The sequence below is a fragment of the Pantherophis guttatus genome, chromosome 2 (assembly GCF_059756535.1).
Source record: "Pantherophis guttatus breed Tessera chromosome 2, ASM5975653v1, whole genome shotgun sequence".
Taxonomy (NCBI): domain Eukaryota; kingdom Metazoa; phylum Chordata; class Lepidosauria; order Squamata; family Colubridae; genus Pantherophis; species Pantherophis guttatus.
The window spans coordinates 37,363,021-37,379,767 of NC_142064.1; the positions used below are offsets into that span (position 1 = coordinate 37,363,021).

The 16,747-nt window shown below is 36.3% G+C and overlaps 1 protein-coding gene across 1 annotated transcript; it reads right to left on the bottom strand.

Annotated features, from left to right (window-relative positions):
- Positions 1-158: 158 nt before the first annotated feature.
- On the bottom strand, positions 159-12,327 carry ANKRD34B (ankyrin repeat domain 34B). The gene is made up of 2 exons (XM_034441198.3): positions 12,040-12,327; positions 159-4,841 (listed from the first exon to the last, which is right to left on the bottom strand). The coding sequence occupies exon 2, from the start codon at positions 4,799-4,801 to the stop codon at positions 3,293-3,295; it is 1,509 nt and encodes a 502-aa protein (XP_034297089.2). The 5' UTR covers positions 4,802-4,841; positions 12,040-12,327; the 3' UTR covers positions 159-3,292.
- Between the last annotated feature and the right edge of the window lie 4,420 nt (positions 12,328-16,747).

A 16,747-nucleotide genomic window follows, 5' to 3' on the forward strand; every position in this document is an offset into this window, starting at 1 on the left:
TTATGTATATTACTTTTTGTCATTTAAATGGAATGATATATGATTGAACTGAAACTGCTCTTACAGTTGATCTTAATCTAAAAGAAAAAATAAAGCTAGCAGTAAAAGAGGTATCAACTATAATTAAAATTTAACAGAGTAAAATGAAACATAGGAAATTTTGGTAGGAAATCTTTTATTTGCCTCAATTCATAACTAATACTTTAATGAAATTGTAACAAATGAAATTTTTTGATTTGGTTCCATTTTAAAATAGTGGTTTGAAACTACTGTATCATTGAAAAATAGCTATTCCCTTTATCATTCAGTACAGAGCCAATCTATTTGAATATTTGCAGAGAGTAAATACAACAGCCTCCCCTTTCAAATGTAATTTATCTAAATTGGATATTAGCCTTTTTTTATTTTTTCCATTATCCAATTTTTTAATCAGAGAGGCTTTTACTGAAGTTTGACTACATTTATTTAAATATTTTGCATAAACCCTTTTCATGTTATCTTATAACTCCCCAACAGAGTTGTATTGAGGTTGGAAACAAAAAAATTTAATCGTTTCAGAGTGCACATTATCTGTTTCACATTGCCTGTGGCTGTGGGTGTATCAGAAGATACATAAAGGAAACTGTAATAAGTCTACAATGATTTTATACTGCATAATCTTGTTATTCAACTCTGAAAAAGCTGTTTCAGTGCTTACCAGCATATGTTATATATAATTACTTTCATGTTGTTAAGACAGATTGACTGACCCCTTGTACATAAATTTATCATCTAGAGCAGGTTGTATATCATGGAATTGGACCTGAAAGAACTGATTTATGAAAATTTATAAAGAAAAGATTTATGCGTAATACTAAACCATAAATATAATAATGCAGCTCAAGGTACATTTATCAAATCAACATGCTAATTTATTAGCAAAACTAATTTCTTACTGGCTGTATACTTTAGATTTTTCTAATTACATTAAGACAACAATTTCCCAATAATTATTGGTTGCATACTGAAATTACTCCACAGCATACAATAGTGAACAATGGACAGTTCCGGAAGAATTATTTCTAGAGGTATAGACAGTCTTTTAGGAAAAGCAGTTAAGTCTCTTGGTATTTTAAGGATTAACTAATTTTGATATAAATTTCTTCATCTGGCTTTCTCATTCCTTAGTTTCCCCTAATTAGTGCAGCTAATGATAGTAGTCTGAAAAGTAATGGGAGTTGTATAAGGACAACACAATGGGGAGATACTATTAGAGTAATGGTAATGAGATACTATAGTAATAGTAATGTAATAGTAATTACAATAGTAATAGTAGTGAGATACCATAATAAAATCCCTTTTCAGATTAGAAGAAGCCACCTCATAATCCCAAAGACTAAATGAAGATCTTGATACTCAGAAGAATCTGTAAAAATTGCATAAAATTGCAGTCTTTTTAATACTATTTTAGTATTGAGTGTACCAAAAACTTTAGAACAAAACACCATCAATAATTCCATGGTTTAAATCTAGGTATATACTTTTATTGTTGTAAATCCTGATCTTATTTCAGAAATTGAGAGACTAAAAGCTTCAAAACAATTTTAAAGCACCTGTTAGTGCTAAGCACTGAGGTCTGACATTTCTTCACAGGAATTGTTCCAGCACAAAGTTTAATTCTGACATTTACAGTGTTCATATTTCCTTTTTATTCCCATAGAACAAGAGTAAATAGCAAAGTTATTTTTCATAACAGATGTCTAAAGAGCTTAAAACACGTAGCGGAAACATAAAAAGAGCACCTGCCAAATTCAGCAAGGCCTAACTGTACGTGAAAGCTATCGTTCCCATGCAACGACACTGTAGATCCAAATATCCAATATAGCAATTGACAATAGCACTTAAGACTTATATACCACCCAGTGGTGCTTTACAGCACTCTTTGGGCAGTTTACGTCAGCATATTGCATCCAACAATCTGGGTCTTAATTTTACCGACCTCGGAAGGATGGATCAACCTTGAGCCAGCCAACCTTGAGCCACAGCCAGGATCGAACTCCAGGCTGTAGATAGAGTTGGCCTGCAATATTGCATTCTAACCACTGCATCACTAGGGCTCCTAACAACCTTTGGATGTGGTAGACTTCAACTTCCATAATTTTCAGACTGGATTATTGGCTAGATAATTACAGAAACTGAAGCCTAACCCATCTGAAAAAAATCAGACTATATGAATATTCCCAATAGTTAATGGCTAAACTGGTCCTACTGAAAAGTCTGGATTAGTCTTAATGCATTTTGATCAAGAACTTTGTTAGAGAAGGGACTAATAAACACAATATTACTCAACAATTTTTAAAGAAGTGGCTTTGTTTTTTTTTAGTATCTCTAAATTTGTAAGTGACACATGTGAAAGCTAAGCTATCTCTATCTGCACATAGAGATCTCCTTTTCTTTCTTTCCCTAATGATATTCTATTACCCGTGTGAATATATTATACAGGTCATCCTTGACTTATAATAATGGACCCTGCCATAATTAGGTGATAACTTGTGAGACATAAAGTGGGTCACCATGACCAGATCTATTTTATAACCTTTTTGTGGCAGTTGTTAAGTGAACCCATTGTTCATTATGGAGCATTTCTGCTAAAAATCACAAGAAAATACTTGATTTTCAGCAAAAACATCATAAATTGCATTCATGTGACTAAAGGCCACTGCAAATGGCCATAAATGTGGGTCAGCTGCTGAGTGCCCAAAATGCAGTCACATGACAACAGGGGGATGAGCAGCTGATGGATAGTCTAACTAACACGTCTGGGAAGCTCCACTGGAGAAGGATGCAGTAGATTGTATAAAATCACTTGCATAACATTTGTTAATGTTAAAAGTGTTCTATGAACAACTTGTAGTTAAAATACTTATGCTAAGCAAGAATATCCAATATTTCATGTTTATAATGGAATGTATGATGAGGGCAGCGGTATTTCGTAGCTCACTGCAGATGAATTCAAATAAGCTGCCAAGTCACAGATACTGTTCATAAGCTACCATGGGCTGGGTTCATACAACATGCTAAGCTAAAGCTAAATAAACATTAAGGTTTACATGTGTGATCCATTTATATATAGACATATATTTCCCCAATCAAACAGGATTTGGTTCTTTTTGCAGCTTCATTTCAACATCAATTTAGAAAAAAACGAATGCCTGATGTAATTGTTAACAGAGATGCTTGAGCAGCTAATTTTCATACAAGAAAAAAAAATTGAGGGAACAGACACACGTTTCTCATCATTGTTTATCATTTGCTAAAAGTTCACCAGCTGCTTGATCTGCTCTGTTTGTAATGACTGTCTTCTTGTCAACAGAGTTGTGTTCTTGAAGTCTTTGGGATAAGCTGGTGCTGCTGGAATTAGGGGTTTTTGTCCACAGGAAGATATGTTATTTATCTTATAGAGATCAGAGATTGGGGAATGAAAGTTCACGTTTAAGGGGGGGAGAAAGTTAGGTCTAGCCAGGGCAGTATGATCTGAACCCCGTCTCTCTAGAATAGCGTGATTTCTCCTGCTTAAGAAACTTGGAGGCATATTTTCAATCAATTCTTTAGAACTTGAAGATAGTGATGGAGATGGTGAAAGAAGCTTTTTCTTCCCTAGAAGTAATTTGCTGTCTTCTGTAACAGGGCCTAAGCTAGTTAACTGTGAATCAGAACTATAGTGGTTTGCACCCAGGTTTCTCCTTTGAACAATGCTTTTCAGGGTGGAAATGAAGTTCATATGGGTCAAATCCATATTTTGGTCTGAAGGGATTTCACTTCGACCAGTCTCACCAAAAAGTGAATTAGAGTTTATTTCATCACATGACATCTTTCTTGAGGCAGTTTGTTCAAAGCTTTTCAAGAAATTAAGGGTATCCTTAATATCAATGCTGTGATGCCTAGTGATATATCTCTTAGACAGGGCTAGATTATTGATTTTGAAACATAACTCTTCTTCTGGAGTTATATCATGAAGCTCTTCTTGTAAACAAGATATTTGGTTCTGATTCAAGAGTGAAGGGGAAGTTTTCATCCAAGGTTCAGAGTAAATTTTGGTGTTTGGCATTTGAGGACCTGTGTGTATTTTTCTAGAAGGAGAATGCTGTTCAGATGCACCTTCCTTTCTTACAGGATGACTCAGTTCTTTGAAATTAAAGAGAGACTCGTTTGTGTCATTTGAATCTGTAGGAGGGGGCAAGGTTGTTTTAACTTCTACTTCTGACGGAGAAGTACAAGAACTTGAAAACTGGCATTCATCAACATCAGGAGGAGGTACATTTAAGAACTGCCTAGTTCTTTTCTTTCCAGATGGAGATCTGTCTTTGGTGATGATTATAACTTCTTTTCCCTTTGCTTTACAAGCATCTAGAATAATTTTTAGAGTTTCCTTGTCCTCCGAATTCACTGAATATAGAAGAACTGTGTTTCCTGAATGGTCTTGTAAACTTAAATCAGCTCCACTTCTAATGAGCAAAGAAATCACTTCAGGGCCAGCTTTTTGCAAGCAGGCGTGCATCAAAGCTGTCTTTCCAGCTTTGTCTTGTATGTTTGGATCTGCATTATTTTCCAAAAGGTATTTCACTATTTTGAATTTGCTAGCACTCTGATGGTCTACATGCTTTGTTTTACAAGCAACCATTAAAGGTGTTTCACCATGGTCATTGCTTTCATTAATGTAGGCTCCACCTTCTAACAATAATCTTGTAAGGCGAAGTCTTCTGTGATAAACAGCTTTAATCAAAGAGTTGCCATCTGATGAAAATTCTGTGGCTTTTTCCATCCTTTTTTTCAAGTGATGGTTAGAGCAGTTGAAATGTGACCTAATTTTAAGAGAAGTTAAACAGGAAAAAGAATAGAATATTAATATAACACCTAAACATTTAAACTTCTATTTGATGAGGGAAAATAAAAATAAAAATAGGCTCTGTAAAATAGTTGAACCTATTTTTAATTTTTAAAAATTAATTATATATATCCTATATAGACAACTAGCTTTTAGGTAAACAGCAATGCTGTAGGAAATTTGAACATGAGGATCCTATGAGCAGAATTCAAATTTGTCCCTTAAACCTGAGATAAAACCAGCATCCCAGAGGAAAAGTAAATTGGCACATTTCTATTCCCTTTAAACCTGTGATCTTATGGAGGATGGAATAAAGTCATAGGCAAGTGATATTCTAATAAATGCAAAATTACGGGAACTGTCTGTCTTTCCCCAGCACTTACTTTTCAATAATCCCACTACATGTTCCAGGGATGTCTGCAGGGGCATTAAAAAGCTCAGGATCGTGATTAATACCACGCAATAAAACCCTGCTCCTTTTTGACATGCGTCGTAATCTCATTGCTGGCATCTTGACTTTTCAAAGCCACCCTTGCTGCAGATAGCCTGACATTTTCTGAACACTGTATCTGTGCCTACCAATTCTAACAGGTTGGAAACTTTGGCTTTAATCATAGACGGCTTTCTAATTTTCCATATGTACCCTCACAAACATGTAGCTAGAAAATAGTAGAAGTGAAAACAGAATAGAGATATCACTCTCTAAAAGCTGCAACAGAAGAATGCTTAGTAATTTTTATACTAAAAGACAATCCTTCCAAAATTAGCTTTCCTTAGAAGCTACAAAAGCAAGTACAAAATGCAAAAAATAAAGAATCTGAAATATCAGACAGTTGCCATTTTCACACAATATAAATCTTTAATATTTGGGATATATAACTGTATTTAGCTATTTTTTGTTTTAGAATATTGAAAAATAGTTCCATTAATTCTAGACCAGAATTAACTAAAGTAACACATGTATCAAGGCTCACACAATAGGGGCAGATGACAATGACCAATCTAGAACATTGATATAGCGTACAGAATTTAGAAATTGCTAGGAATTTCATAATAAAATTATACTTTACAAAAATCTTGTTTTTCATTAATTACTTAGACTACAATACATACTGTAATTTCAGAATTAATTCAACATTGGCATTAATTTTTGCATATTATCAGCATTCTTGTCTAATACTATTCCTTGCATTTTAAATTTGAAAATAATTCCAGACACAGATAAAACCAATTATCCATGCCAGATATTTTTTCCTAAGTTTGGAGCAGGATGGGCACAGAATGGAAAATGTTTTTTATTTGAAACCTGGAATAAATCATAATTTTCCAGAAATCTGATAAGCCATAGGTCAGTCAAAGCAAAACCTGGAATGTTTGATTTTGTTTTAGATTTTGGTGGGGGTGGGGGGAAATCTGGACAGAAATTATTAACGGAGCAAGGTTGGTGTGTAACTCTCTCCTTCACATAGGAACTCCCAGTGTAGCAGATCCTATCAGCCTGCCCATCACCCTGTCTTCCGTCTATGACATGTCATTCCCTAACGGCTAACATTTTTGGATCTTCCTTGTTCTCCTCCTCTCTCAAAACTCTTCTATTTCAAACAATTGCATTTCTATCCATGCCTGAACAAAGCTACTCTATCATATTCCAAGTAAGAATCAATATATCCGAAACACTCATTTTGCTTCAGATACAAAGCACCTGAAAGTAGCTCTTCTACATATAGAACAGTTTGTGCACAAAATGTTTTCCCTGTTCCCTATTGATACTGAAACAATAATGTTCTTGTGGCCAAGCTTATCTGAACATTTATCTGAATGATCTATAGAGGCTTTTGTACATGGTTCAATAAAGATATTTTTTCCATTGTAGTCAAACAAGCTACCCTATCAATTACAGCCATTGTATGGTGCAGTTCTACACAAAAAAATTAACACATTGGTGAAGTAAGAATTCCACTTATGTCCCCAGTTAAATGGGCTGTAGAGTCTATTAAAGAATGGGGGTTTTGAAGAGGCGACAGAAATATTAAATAATGATTTTTCAATCTATTTTTCTGCATTCCCATAAGTGTTATCTTTACAATGTACTAACTGCCTCAATATATTTCTATATTTCTTTTCTACTGTGTGAGAAGAACTGTGTTGCTGAAATTGTTGTCATAGTTTCAAGTCATACAATAGAGTTAAAAGAAGAGCAAGTTATTGTCAATAACTTGATGAACCTCAGCTGTACAACTCATTCTGACTCAGAATTATATCTGGGAACATCTTCTCTAGATAAAAATTTGCCCATCCCATATGTGTGAGTTGAGAAACATGGTGTGCATCTTCACACACCCTGAAGCAATGCAATGGGGTTCAGGAAACTCATTTTCTCTGTGACAAACCCAGAATTGTGGAAAAGTCTACCTCTCATATGAAGATGACCTGCTCTTTGTTGCCATTTAGGAGAAAAGTTTAAACCACCTCCTTTCCCTGAGCTGTGGGGCTTCAACTTTTGGGGGTTGCTGCCACTATGAATTACTAACTACGGTAGATTTATTTACTCACTTCTATTTTGTCAATTTTCTGATGTTATCATTTATATCCAGGATTTGTAGTTTAAATTTTTGAATAAAATAAAATTTAATGCTAAAAGTAAAAAACAAAATTTCTGTTGCAAAGCAAGACAATTGTTAAATAAATTTTGCTCCATTTTATGACCTTTCCTGCCATAGTTATTAAGTGAATCACTGCAGTTGTTAAGTTAATAACATGGCTATTAAGTGAATCTGGCTTCTCCATTGACTTTCCCTATCCGAAGGTTGCAAAAGATCATTACCATCATAAATATATGCCAGTTGCCAAGTGTTCGAATTTTGATCACTTGACCATGGGAATGCTGCAATGGAAATGCCCATGGGATTTCAATCCTAAGTGAAGCTGTTCATGCAGCAGTTATCCTGTGTACATGGAGAATGGGAGTCAAATCAACTCTATGGGAAGAAAACTGCATTGCCTGGGACTCGTTTAAAAGTTCCTCTCCTATATATTCTACTTTATAAAAATCTTGATTTTCATTACTTACTTAGACAGAAGTAATTAATACGTACTGTAATTTCAGAATTAATTCAATACTGGCATTAATTTTTGCATATTATCAGCATTCTTGTCTAATACTATTCCTTGCATTTTAAATTTGGAGATAATTCCAGACACAGAGAAAACCAGTTCTCCATTAAAAGATATTCTTTCCTAAGTTTGGAGCAGGATGGATGGTTTTTTTCAAAGAGGGCATTTTCCAAAGCCACTCTCATAATGAGCAAAATAAATAGGTAGATATATAAGTTGATTTTGAAGAATTTATGAAGAATATAATTGCTTCAGAAAAGGGAGGTGATTGGCAGGATCACTAATGGCAATATGCTGGAAAAGACAACTATTAAGTGTAGTTGTGTGGCAAAAAATGATTGTGTATTCAAAGCAAGAGTTAAATTTAATTGCAATCAAAATTCAACAATACACAATATAAAGGTGGAAATCTTTACTGTAGTCAATTGCACAATTTCATCACTAAGCAACAACTCCATTTCAAAGCACTTCTAAGACTTTTGCATTTTGTAGAAAATGGAACTGCAAATTACATTAATTCTAGAATGACAGACGGATCATCCCTAACAACAACACAGATCTTCATCGACTATCCAAGAAAACAAATTTGCCATTTTTATTTTATATATACAATGTGCCTGCTTAAGAAAACTTCAAGCAAAATAAATATTATAAACATCTTAAGAGGTTAGAAAATAACACTCTAACAACTAGAGAAAAATTATTTTATTGCAAGCCAATATTTCATTTGATTGCTCTGTTGTTAAATGAGTATATATCTTGGGCAATGCATTCAAATGCCTACATCTCTACTCTTGATAAGCAGTGTTGCTGATTTTGTACAAAAAGGTGGGTACTGGAGAGGCATTAAATTTGAAATCATTTCAAAGCATGCATAATATTCTACTAACATCTGTTACATGCAGAATATTAATTTCATCTTTGCTGAAGTTTTAATGAAGTTTTGAAGAATAAAAACGTACAGAATATCTGCTTATGATCTCTTAGAATTAGTGATGATTGAATATAGCATAGCTATTCCTTGGCAGTATCCATTTTTAAAGAAATCAGAGAATTGGAAGGATGCATTTAGGTTAATGAGTCCAATTTTATTAATGATGTAATCCTAATTAAAGCTCCCTCAACAGATGGCTTGAACACATCTAGGGAAGAAGAGCTCCAACCTCCCTTAGAAATTGATTTAACTGCTAAATTTTCTAATATTCAATCAGAATCTCCTTCCTGCAATTTAACATTAATTCATGATCTTCACTCTGGAACAAAAGAGACAGGTTTTCATTTTCTATTTGATCCGTCTTCATGCACCTAAAAAGATGCATTCCCTTAATTTCTCCTCGTAAAAATAGGTCCAAATCATTCTCACTACCCTCTTCCAGTATTACAGGTCGTCTGTATCTTTTGCAAAATCTTTGACAGAGGTTTCTTGTTCTGACAAAATCAATGATTATGTGTCATCAAATTGATGTCAACTCTTAGAACTAATGATTTGTACCCTATAGTCACTATGAAAAGTTGAAATAGGTCAAATCTTTAAACAAGGAAATGGACATCAATACAATACAGTAATTTGTAAATACTGCAACCCAATATAGCTCATATACTATATACAACAATCCATAGATTACGATAGATTCGTTCACTGTGAATGGATGAATGTAAGATTCTCTAATTCTAGGTTTGAGAACATACTAAATCAAAAATATTTTAGCCTAAAATATTGTGTGTAAACCAAAATAAAAGAGATCACTAAGCTAGCTAAAAGCAACACATTTAACTACAAGATGACTTATAACACTTCTGTATGGTACAATTAATAAGGAAACTTTCAGCCATTTAATATCTGCATAGTACAAAACCAATTTCAAAACCAATCACCAATATAGGTGATATTAACTTGTGTAGACCAGGTTATTACATTGTTATATAATATGGTTTGTAAAACATGGCTTAAAGTTTAGCGCTATGCTAAGAATATTGAAGCACCTTAAATATTTTTATAGCATTGCAATCCATGAAAACCAATCTAGTTCAACATAAATTTGGGGTATCCTGTGACAGAACATACAAACATTCCTAAGTGGATAGGTGGATGAGGAAAAGTTGTGGGCTTGTATTTTAAGTCATAGGAACATCAGAGTAGCTCTGCTATAACAGATGTTTACTTTATTTCTGCGTCACAGAGTAGTGAACTGGATGCATTGAGAAACTCTCAAGCGTGTATTGAGGTAATAACTTCCTTCCACTATAAATTCACAGCAATCAATACATAAAGAATACTTTGTGATTGAAGACACAGCAAATGGACATCAATACTAAGAGCTGATCTTCCATTAACCTGTTTTCAAACTTTTTAAATTGACTGCCAAAAATCATCCAAACTGCAGTTGGTGAATTTCAGTTTAACTACCCACTGTTTATTTTTATTTATTCATTATCCATTTGCTACCCTTTATAGAAACAAAAATGAGACATGTTTTGAGCAACTCCACTTTCATTTGGGTTCGGTTTTACAGACCCTACCATATAGGATGTTATGCAAGTCTTACTGAAATAAAATGCAATTGATCCTTATGATACACATTCACCATTAAGCTTCAAATCTGTATTCAGAAATTAACTGGTCCTAAATCAATAGGCACTGAGTAAGGTTTAGGGCTATAAAAATAGGCCATTCCTAATAACTCCTAGGAAACAACCTCCATCAAACAGATACTTGTTCATCTTTAATACGAGTCATCCCTATATCAACAGGCATCACATTGCAACCTTTTAAAGATTAGCTATTAATATTTGTTTGAACCCAGGCATGTAAGCCACTTAGAGTAACTTCAGTTATTGAGGCAATAGAAAGATAAACAAGTGCATGCTGTGCATGAAATCTTTGCAGAGTCTTTAAAGAGATGCTACCATGTATTTGGAGTTTTTCATTTTAACTACTTATATAGGAATCTTAAAATTACCATTGTAGAAAATTAGACCCTTTCTTGCCCTCACCTACACTACTTTGTAGCAATCTAACTAACTTTAGCTGGGATAGGCAGAATATTATCACCAAAGTTACTCCACCTTTGCATTCTCGCTGAATCTTCTGCTTTTAATTAAGTATAACTACTGTATAGTATTCTATAAAGTACAAATACGACACTTCGTACAAATTTCTCATACACTGCAGTGAATTATAAAATGACAACATTAAAAACAAACAAACCCTTTTTCAAAAAAAGGATTAAATGATGGTTTTTCAAACCTGGACGCCACAATTCCCAATAAACTCCATCCAGTAGTCTGACTTTGTTTCCATAGATCAATACAGCAAAGGACCCCAGCGTTGAGAAAAGCTGGATATTTCAATGAAGTTCCTATGCTGCTTGTTCCAGGATCAGCCCACTCACTTCAAATTACCTGGCTCCCAGTTAGACCCGGACTAAAGTCACTCCCTACGGTATTTATCGCCCTGCAAAAGATATGGCACTCCGCTCTGCTTAGCTTCCCCTTGTCCACCTCACCACGCTGCTCAAAATCCCACCGGCAGCCTGGAGCGACTCTCTTAGGACGCCCTAAGACAGTGTTTCTCAACCTTGGAAGCTTGAAGATGGGTGGACTTCAACTCCCAGAATCCCCCAGCCAGCAACGCTGGCTGGGGGATTCTGGGAGTTGAAGTCCACCCATCTTCAAGCTTCCAAGGTTGAGAAACACTGCCCTAAGACAGGGGTCTCCAACCTTGGCCACTTTAAGCCTGGCGGACTTCAACTCCCAGAATTCCCCAACCTTGGGCACTTTTAAGCCTGGCGGACTGGCTGGGGAATTCTGGGAGTTGAAGTCCGCAGGCTTAAAGTGGCCAAGGTTGGAGACCCCTGTCTTAGGGCGTCTCCATAGCGTACGGCTGAGTGAACCGTCCGGGGCGCTCGAAGGGCGACAACCCAGCCGTCACCGTACGAATCCCTCGCAATGACAGAAAAGCGAAGGAGCCCCGTTCCTAAATTGCTCCGTCCTCTCTTTCCTCCACACCCCGCTTTCCCCGACGACAAGGTTCGCCTGCCGGCCCCGTTTGAAGTACTTACCCGCTTGAAGAAGCGGCCGTCTAAGGAGCTTGGAGAGCGGACAGCTGCCTTTCTATAGCCTTGGGGCTCTTTGGGCTTCTCCTCCGGGCAGGAGGAGGAAAAGGAAGGAAGGAAGGATGAGGGGAGCCTGGATGGCTTACGGTCCTCCCGACGGTCACACGGTCCGGAGCAACTTTCGCCTCCTCCTCGGCCCGCCGCTTCTACGAGGAATGACGACTCTAGGTAGATAGGTGCTGCCAGACGCCGACGAGCGGACGACTGTCGTTTTGCGCGCAGAACAAGCCGACTGAGGGAAGAAGGGGCGCTTCCCGCCAGAAAGCAACCAGTGGAGGGGGCGCGAAAGCGCGCAATCCCACCCCCCAGGCCCGCTTAATTCAGGGAAGAGGTCGTTCAGAGCTGAAAGGGATCTTTCAGATCTTTAATAGTAGCTGGATTCACACACATGAATCATGTGAGCGCGTGGCTTCTTCTCATTGTGGTGATTGAAAAAGCTACGTTTAGTTCATCAACTCTGATGGCTGGGAATCATGCGACCTGCTCAGCCCTTTGATGATTTAACTTGATTTGTCAGCTGGTCTGCCTTATTACCTGTGGTTGCTACACAGCCAAACCAGCTCTATTCCTCTCCTTTTACATTTGAAGCAGAAATTCCCAGATTGGCCTCTTCCTATCAATTCAAATTCAAATCTTTATTGTCAGTGCACAACATACGTACAATGAGATTGCTTGAGCTCCCTCAGGGCACACACACCCCCAACACAATACAACTCACAGTGAAGACAGAAAATCCCTAACCCAATAAATCATAATAACAAAATACTCAGTCTTATTGCACCAGTGTGAACATGTTACACGTTGTGCCGGCCCTGCAAGTTGATCGTACTACGTAGTTATGATGTTATTTCGCATACAGGAATCTGACAGCCCACGGATAACTGTTCTTCAGCCTGTTTGTGCAGCTGGCTATGCTTCTGTATCTCCTTCCCGATGGTAGGAGGGTAAAGAAGTGGTGAGCAGGGTAAGAGATGCAGTTCTGGGCAATTTGCTTCAACTGTAAATGAAAGGAATAGAGCTCGTTTGGCTGTTTAATTATAAGTAAGCATTAAACTGGCCAACCTATTTTAGCATGTTGAGTGGATCCTAGTCCTCAGGATTAGTTTGTGGTTCAGCGTATCATGTAAACCTTCAGAACTGGTTCCTTGGGCTAACCATTTTAAAGTGATCCATAAATAAGACTATTGTATGAATCCAATAATATAGTGTATGTATTGCAGGGAAGAAGTCCTATGTTTAATCCTTGATATCTTCAAAGTTCAAACCATGTTTACTATGTTTTACACTAACCATGTGATGAGCTTATCTGCTAAAAGAAAACCAAGGCTATGGCATGAAAGAAAACTGGGACGCCTGTATTTGTGGAGTCTGTCTGGAAAAGAACAAAGACTGTTTAGAATTTGCAGGTGTAATACTTGTATCCATTCTAGGCGGTTAGAGAATTTATAAACAGTAACAAAGAGTTAGACATCCTGCATACCTCAGCTATAAGTTAGAAATAGGGATGGCCTGGACCAGTGGTGGGTTGCCCCCAGTTCGCACTGGCTCCGCTGGGAACTGGTAGTAAAGGTAAGTAGAACCCACCCCTGGCCTGGACCAAATAGAATGTGTATTAGATAATTTTCTGGAGCATTCATTAGCCAAGGCTTAGGAATAGGGACAGCTAGAGACCAATAGAACAAATTGTTAGATCATTATCAAAATGTTTATTAGATGATATTTCTTATATATCCCACCTTCTCCAGCCTTCAGCTTTAGTAAAATTCTATAAAGCTCTCTTAATCCTTTGTTCTGGGTCCTGGCATTTTGCAGGTTAAGACTCCTTTTGCTGAAGCTTCAATAAAAGGAAACAAAATCTGCACCTCATGTCTGGTGTTTTTCATCAGCTTTGGCAACAGGCTCAGACCTGAATTGGGGACAACACATGTTTGCTTTTCCTTCTTGCTGGCTTATTAAAAATCTTGGGTTAAAAACTATAGCTTTTTGTAATATGTCAATCAAGTTAGATCAGTTATGCTGCATTACATGGATTATCTGAGAATGGTTTACAGGAAAAAAAAGAGCATGGTTTGCTTACAAAGGCGTTAATGAGTTGTGTGAAGCCAGCGGCTTGTAAACCATCTTATGTATGAATCCAACCTTTGAGGTTTATTAAATAAAAATTAAGACAACTATAGTGCATTGTATAAATATAATTTGTATAAGGCAGCTTTCCATATTCTATAAAACACACAGAAGTTTGAAAGAGATATTTGCAATGATATTTGAAAGTATCTTGAGAGGATTCTGGACTAAAACCAGATAAGCTTCTGCATGAATTTGATTTACAATGGAGTGAATTTTATAATATTGATTCTTAAGCAAATAATAAGACCATCCATTGTTTTTCTCACAGTGACCAGTTAAATGTCCAGTACTCGCAATCTCTCTCTCACCATTTTTCCCTTCAAACTAGTATTTGTAGGTTTTGCCCCTTCTGCTCAGAGACTACACTGAAACTCAAGATCAAAATTGCTTCATAGAACAGCCATCCTTGAATTTATTCAGTCTTCTTTTAAAACTACCAGGCCATCACTGTGTTGTGGAATAATAAATTCCACAGGTTAACTATATACAGTGTGACACTTCCTTTGAGCTATTTTTGATTTAGTACAATTATTTATTATATTAAAGAATTGTATTAAATCAGGGCAAAAGAATAGAACAGGAAAAGGGCAGCTGAGAGGCAGCATGATGACATATACCAGTATCTTCCATGATTTCTACCCTGTTGATAAGAGTTGACAGAGTTGGTGTACTCCACCTTCTGGAGAAGGTGGTGAACCTAATAAATTTTAGATTGTGCAGAAATTAATAGATTAACTTTGATGATTAAGGATAAGGAAGAATCAGAATATTTTAAAACATGGAATCATTTTTATAGTTGGTTGGAAAAGAGATATAAATGATTGATATAATTATGTACAAATGATGATTACAATATTGTTTTAGCAATGAAATGTTAGAATGGTTTGGATGAAGATGAAGATAGAAGAAACTTATGGAAGATCGAGAAGAAGCCTAGAAGATAACACCGAGATGTCACAGGGAAGGGAGGATTGACGTATTAAATGTTTGTTTGTCTTAAAAAAATAAAAAAAAATACTGAAAAAAAAAAGAGCGAGAAGCCCTGAGATGATGGGGGAAGGAAAGGGCTGTCTCCTCTGCTGGCCATGCCAATCCCTTCACTAGGGCTTATTTTTGGGGGAGGGCGTATATTTACTCCCACCCCAAAAATCAAGCTTGGCCTTATTTTCGGGACCTGTCGTATTTTCGGGGAAACATGGTATAATCTTGATATAATGAATCTTGGTGGAGGGAAGAAATAGCTATTATTCCCAATAATTAGATCAGAGATTACATCATTGTGATGATGTCATTATATAGATGACAGAAATTAATCTGTCGTTATATAGATGACAGAAATTATGTTCTTTTATATTATCACATAATAATATAACCCAAATGAAATAAATTCAAGCAAGTGTGACTTCCAAAATCTGTTATATTGAGATTTTGTTGTATATTCTTATTTTCAAGTGCAGCAAGTAGAATTTCACTTATTGTTCAGTATGGAAGTACCATAGATTAGTATGAATAGTTTACTATCATCTGCAAAGTGGAACAGGTTACATCTTACCTCAGATTATTTACATAAGAGCTGAAGCTAATGAGATGGAAATAAAAAACCTCAGCCAGTAAGAGTCATTATATCAATCTAGAAGCTTTTTATTTATTTATCAACTTTTTAGGGCAGCCTGAATCCATAATGACACTCAATGGCATAAAATATTATTGAGTATGAGGTTGACTTTCAATTGCTGTGCATGGCAAAAAGTCTGACAGTTTATGAACATTAAAAAACATTGGTCCCAACACAGATACTTAAGGGATTCTGTGGCTTAATTCCTGATGTTGAAAAATTTCCTTTGTTGCTTTTTCTAACCAGTTAGCAGTCCACAAAAGAACATATTTATTAATCTTAGTTATGATGTTGGAGAAAATTGTTGAAAATACCTTGGGCTCTAAGAAAAAATAAATAATTCAGTAGCAGATGAAATAAATATCAGATTGGTCACTGGAAGCTAAATCTGAAATACTGTACTTTGTTCATATAATATGAAGACAAGAGTCAGTTATATGACATGATTCACTGGGGAAACTTACCGTAACCCAAAGCTATTACAAGGGAGAACTAACTTTTTCTTTCCCCGTTGCTAATTTGGTTTTGCTTTCCAGCAAACATGCTAAACCCACTCTTGATCTAGTTAAGTGTAGGTAACTAGGCACCTAGAGAGAGTACCGTAACTGATCTAGTAGGACTACTAGAACTACAGTTTCCTGGTTTCTAGGCTGGCATGTTAACCACTATACAAAACTGACTTTAATCTTATATAAGCTTATTAAAAATAGGATGTTATATTCAAGGCCAATGTTTCTCAACCTTGACCATTTGAAGATGTGTGGATTTCAACTCCCACAAATCCCCTGCATCAGTGGTGGGTTGCTACCGGTTAGCCCCGGATCGGGCAAACCAGTAGCAGCGATGGCGGGAGACTCCGCCCACCGGCCCGCAGGTGCCCACAAGTGAACCAGTAGGAATGGGTTTTGAAAC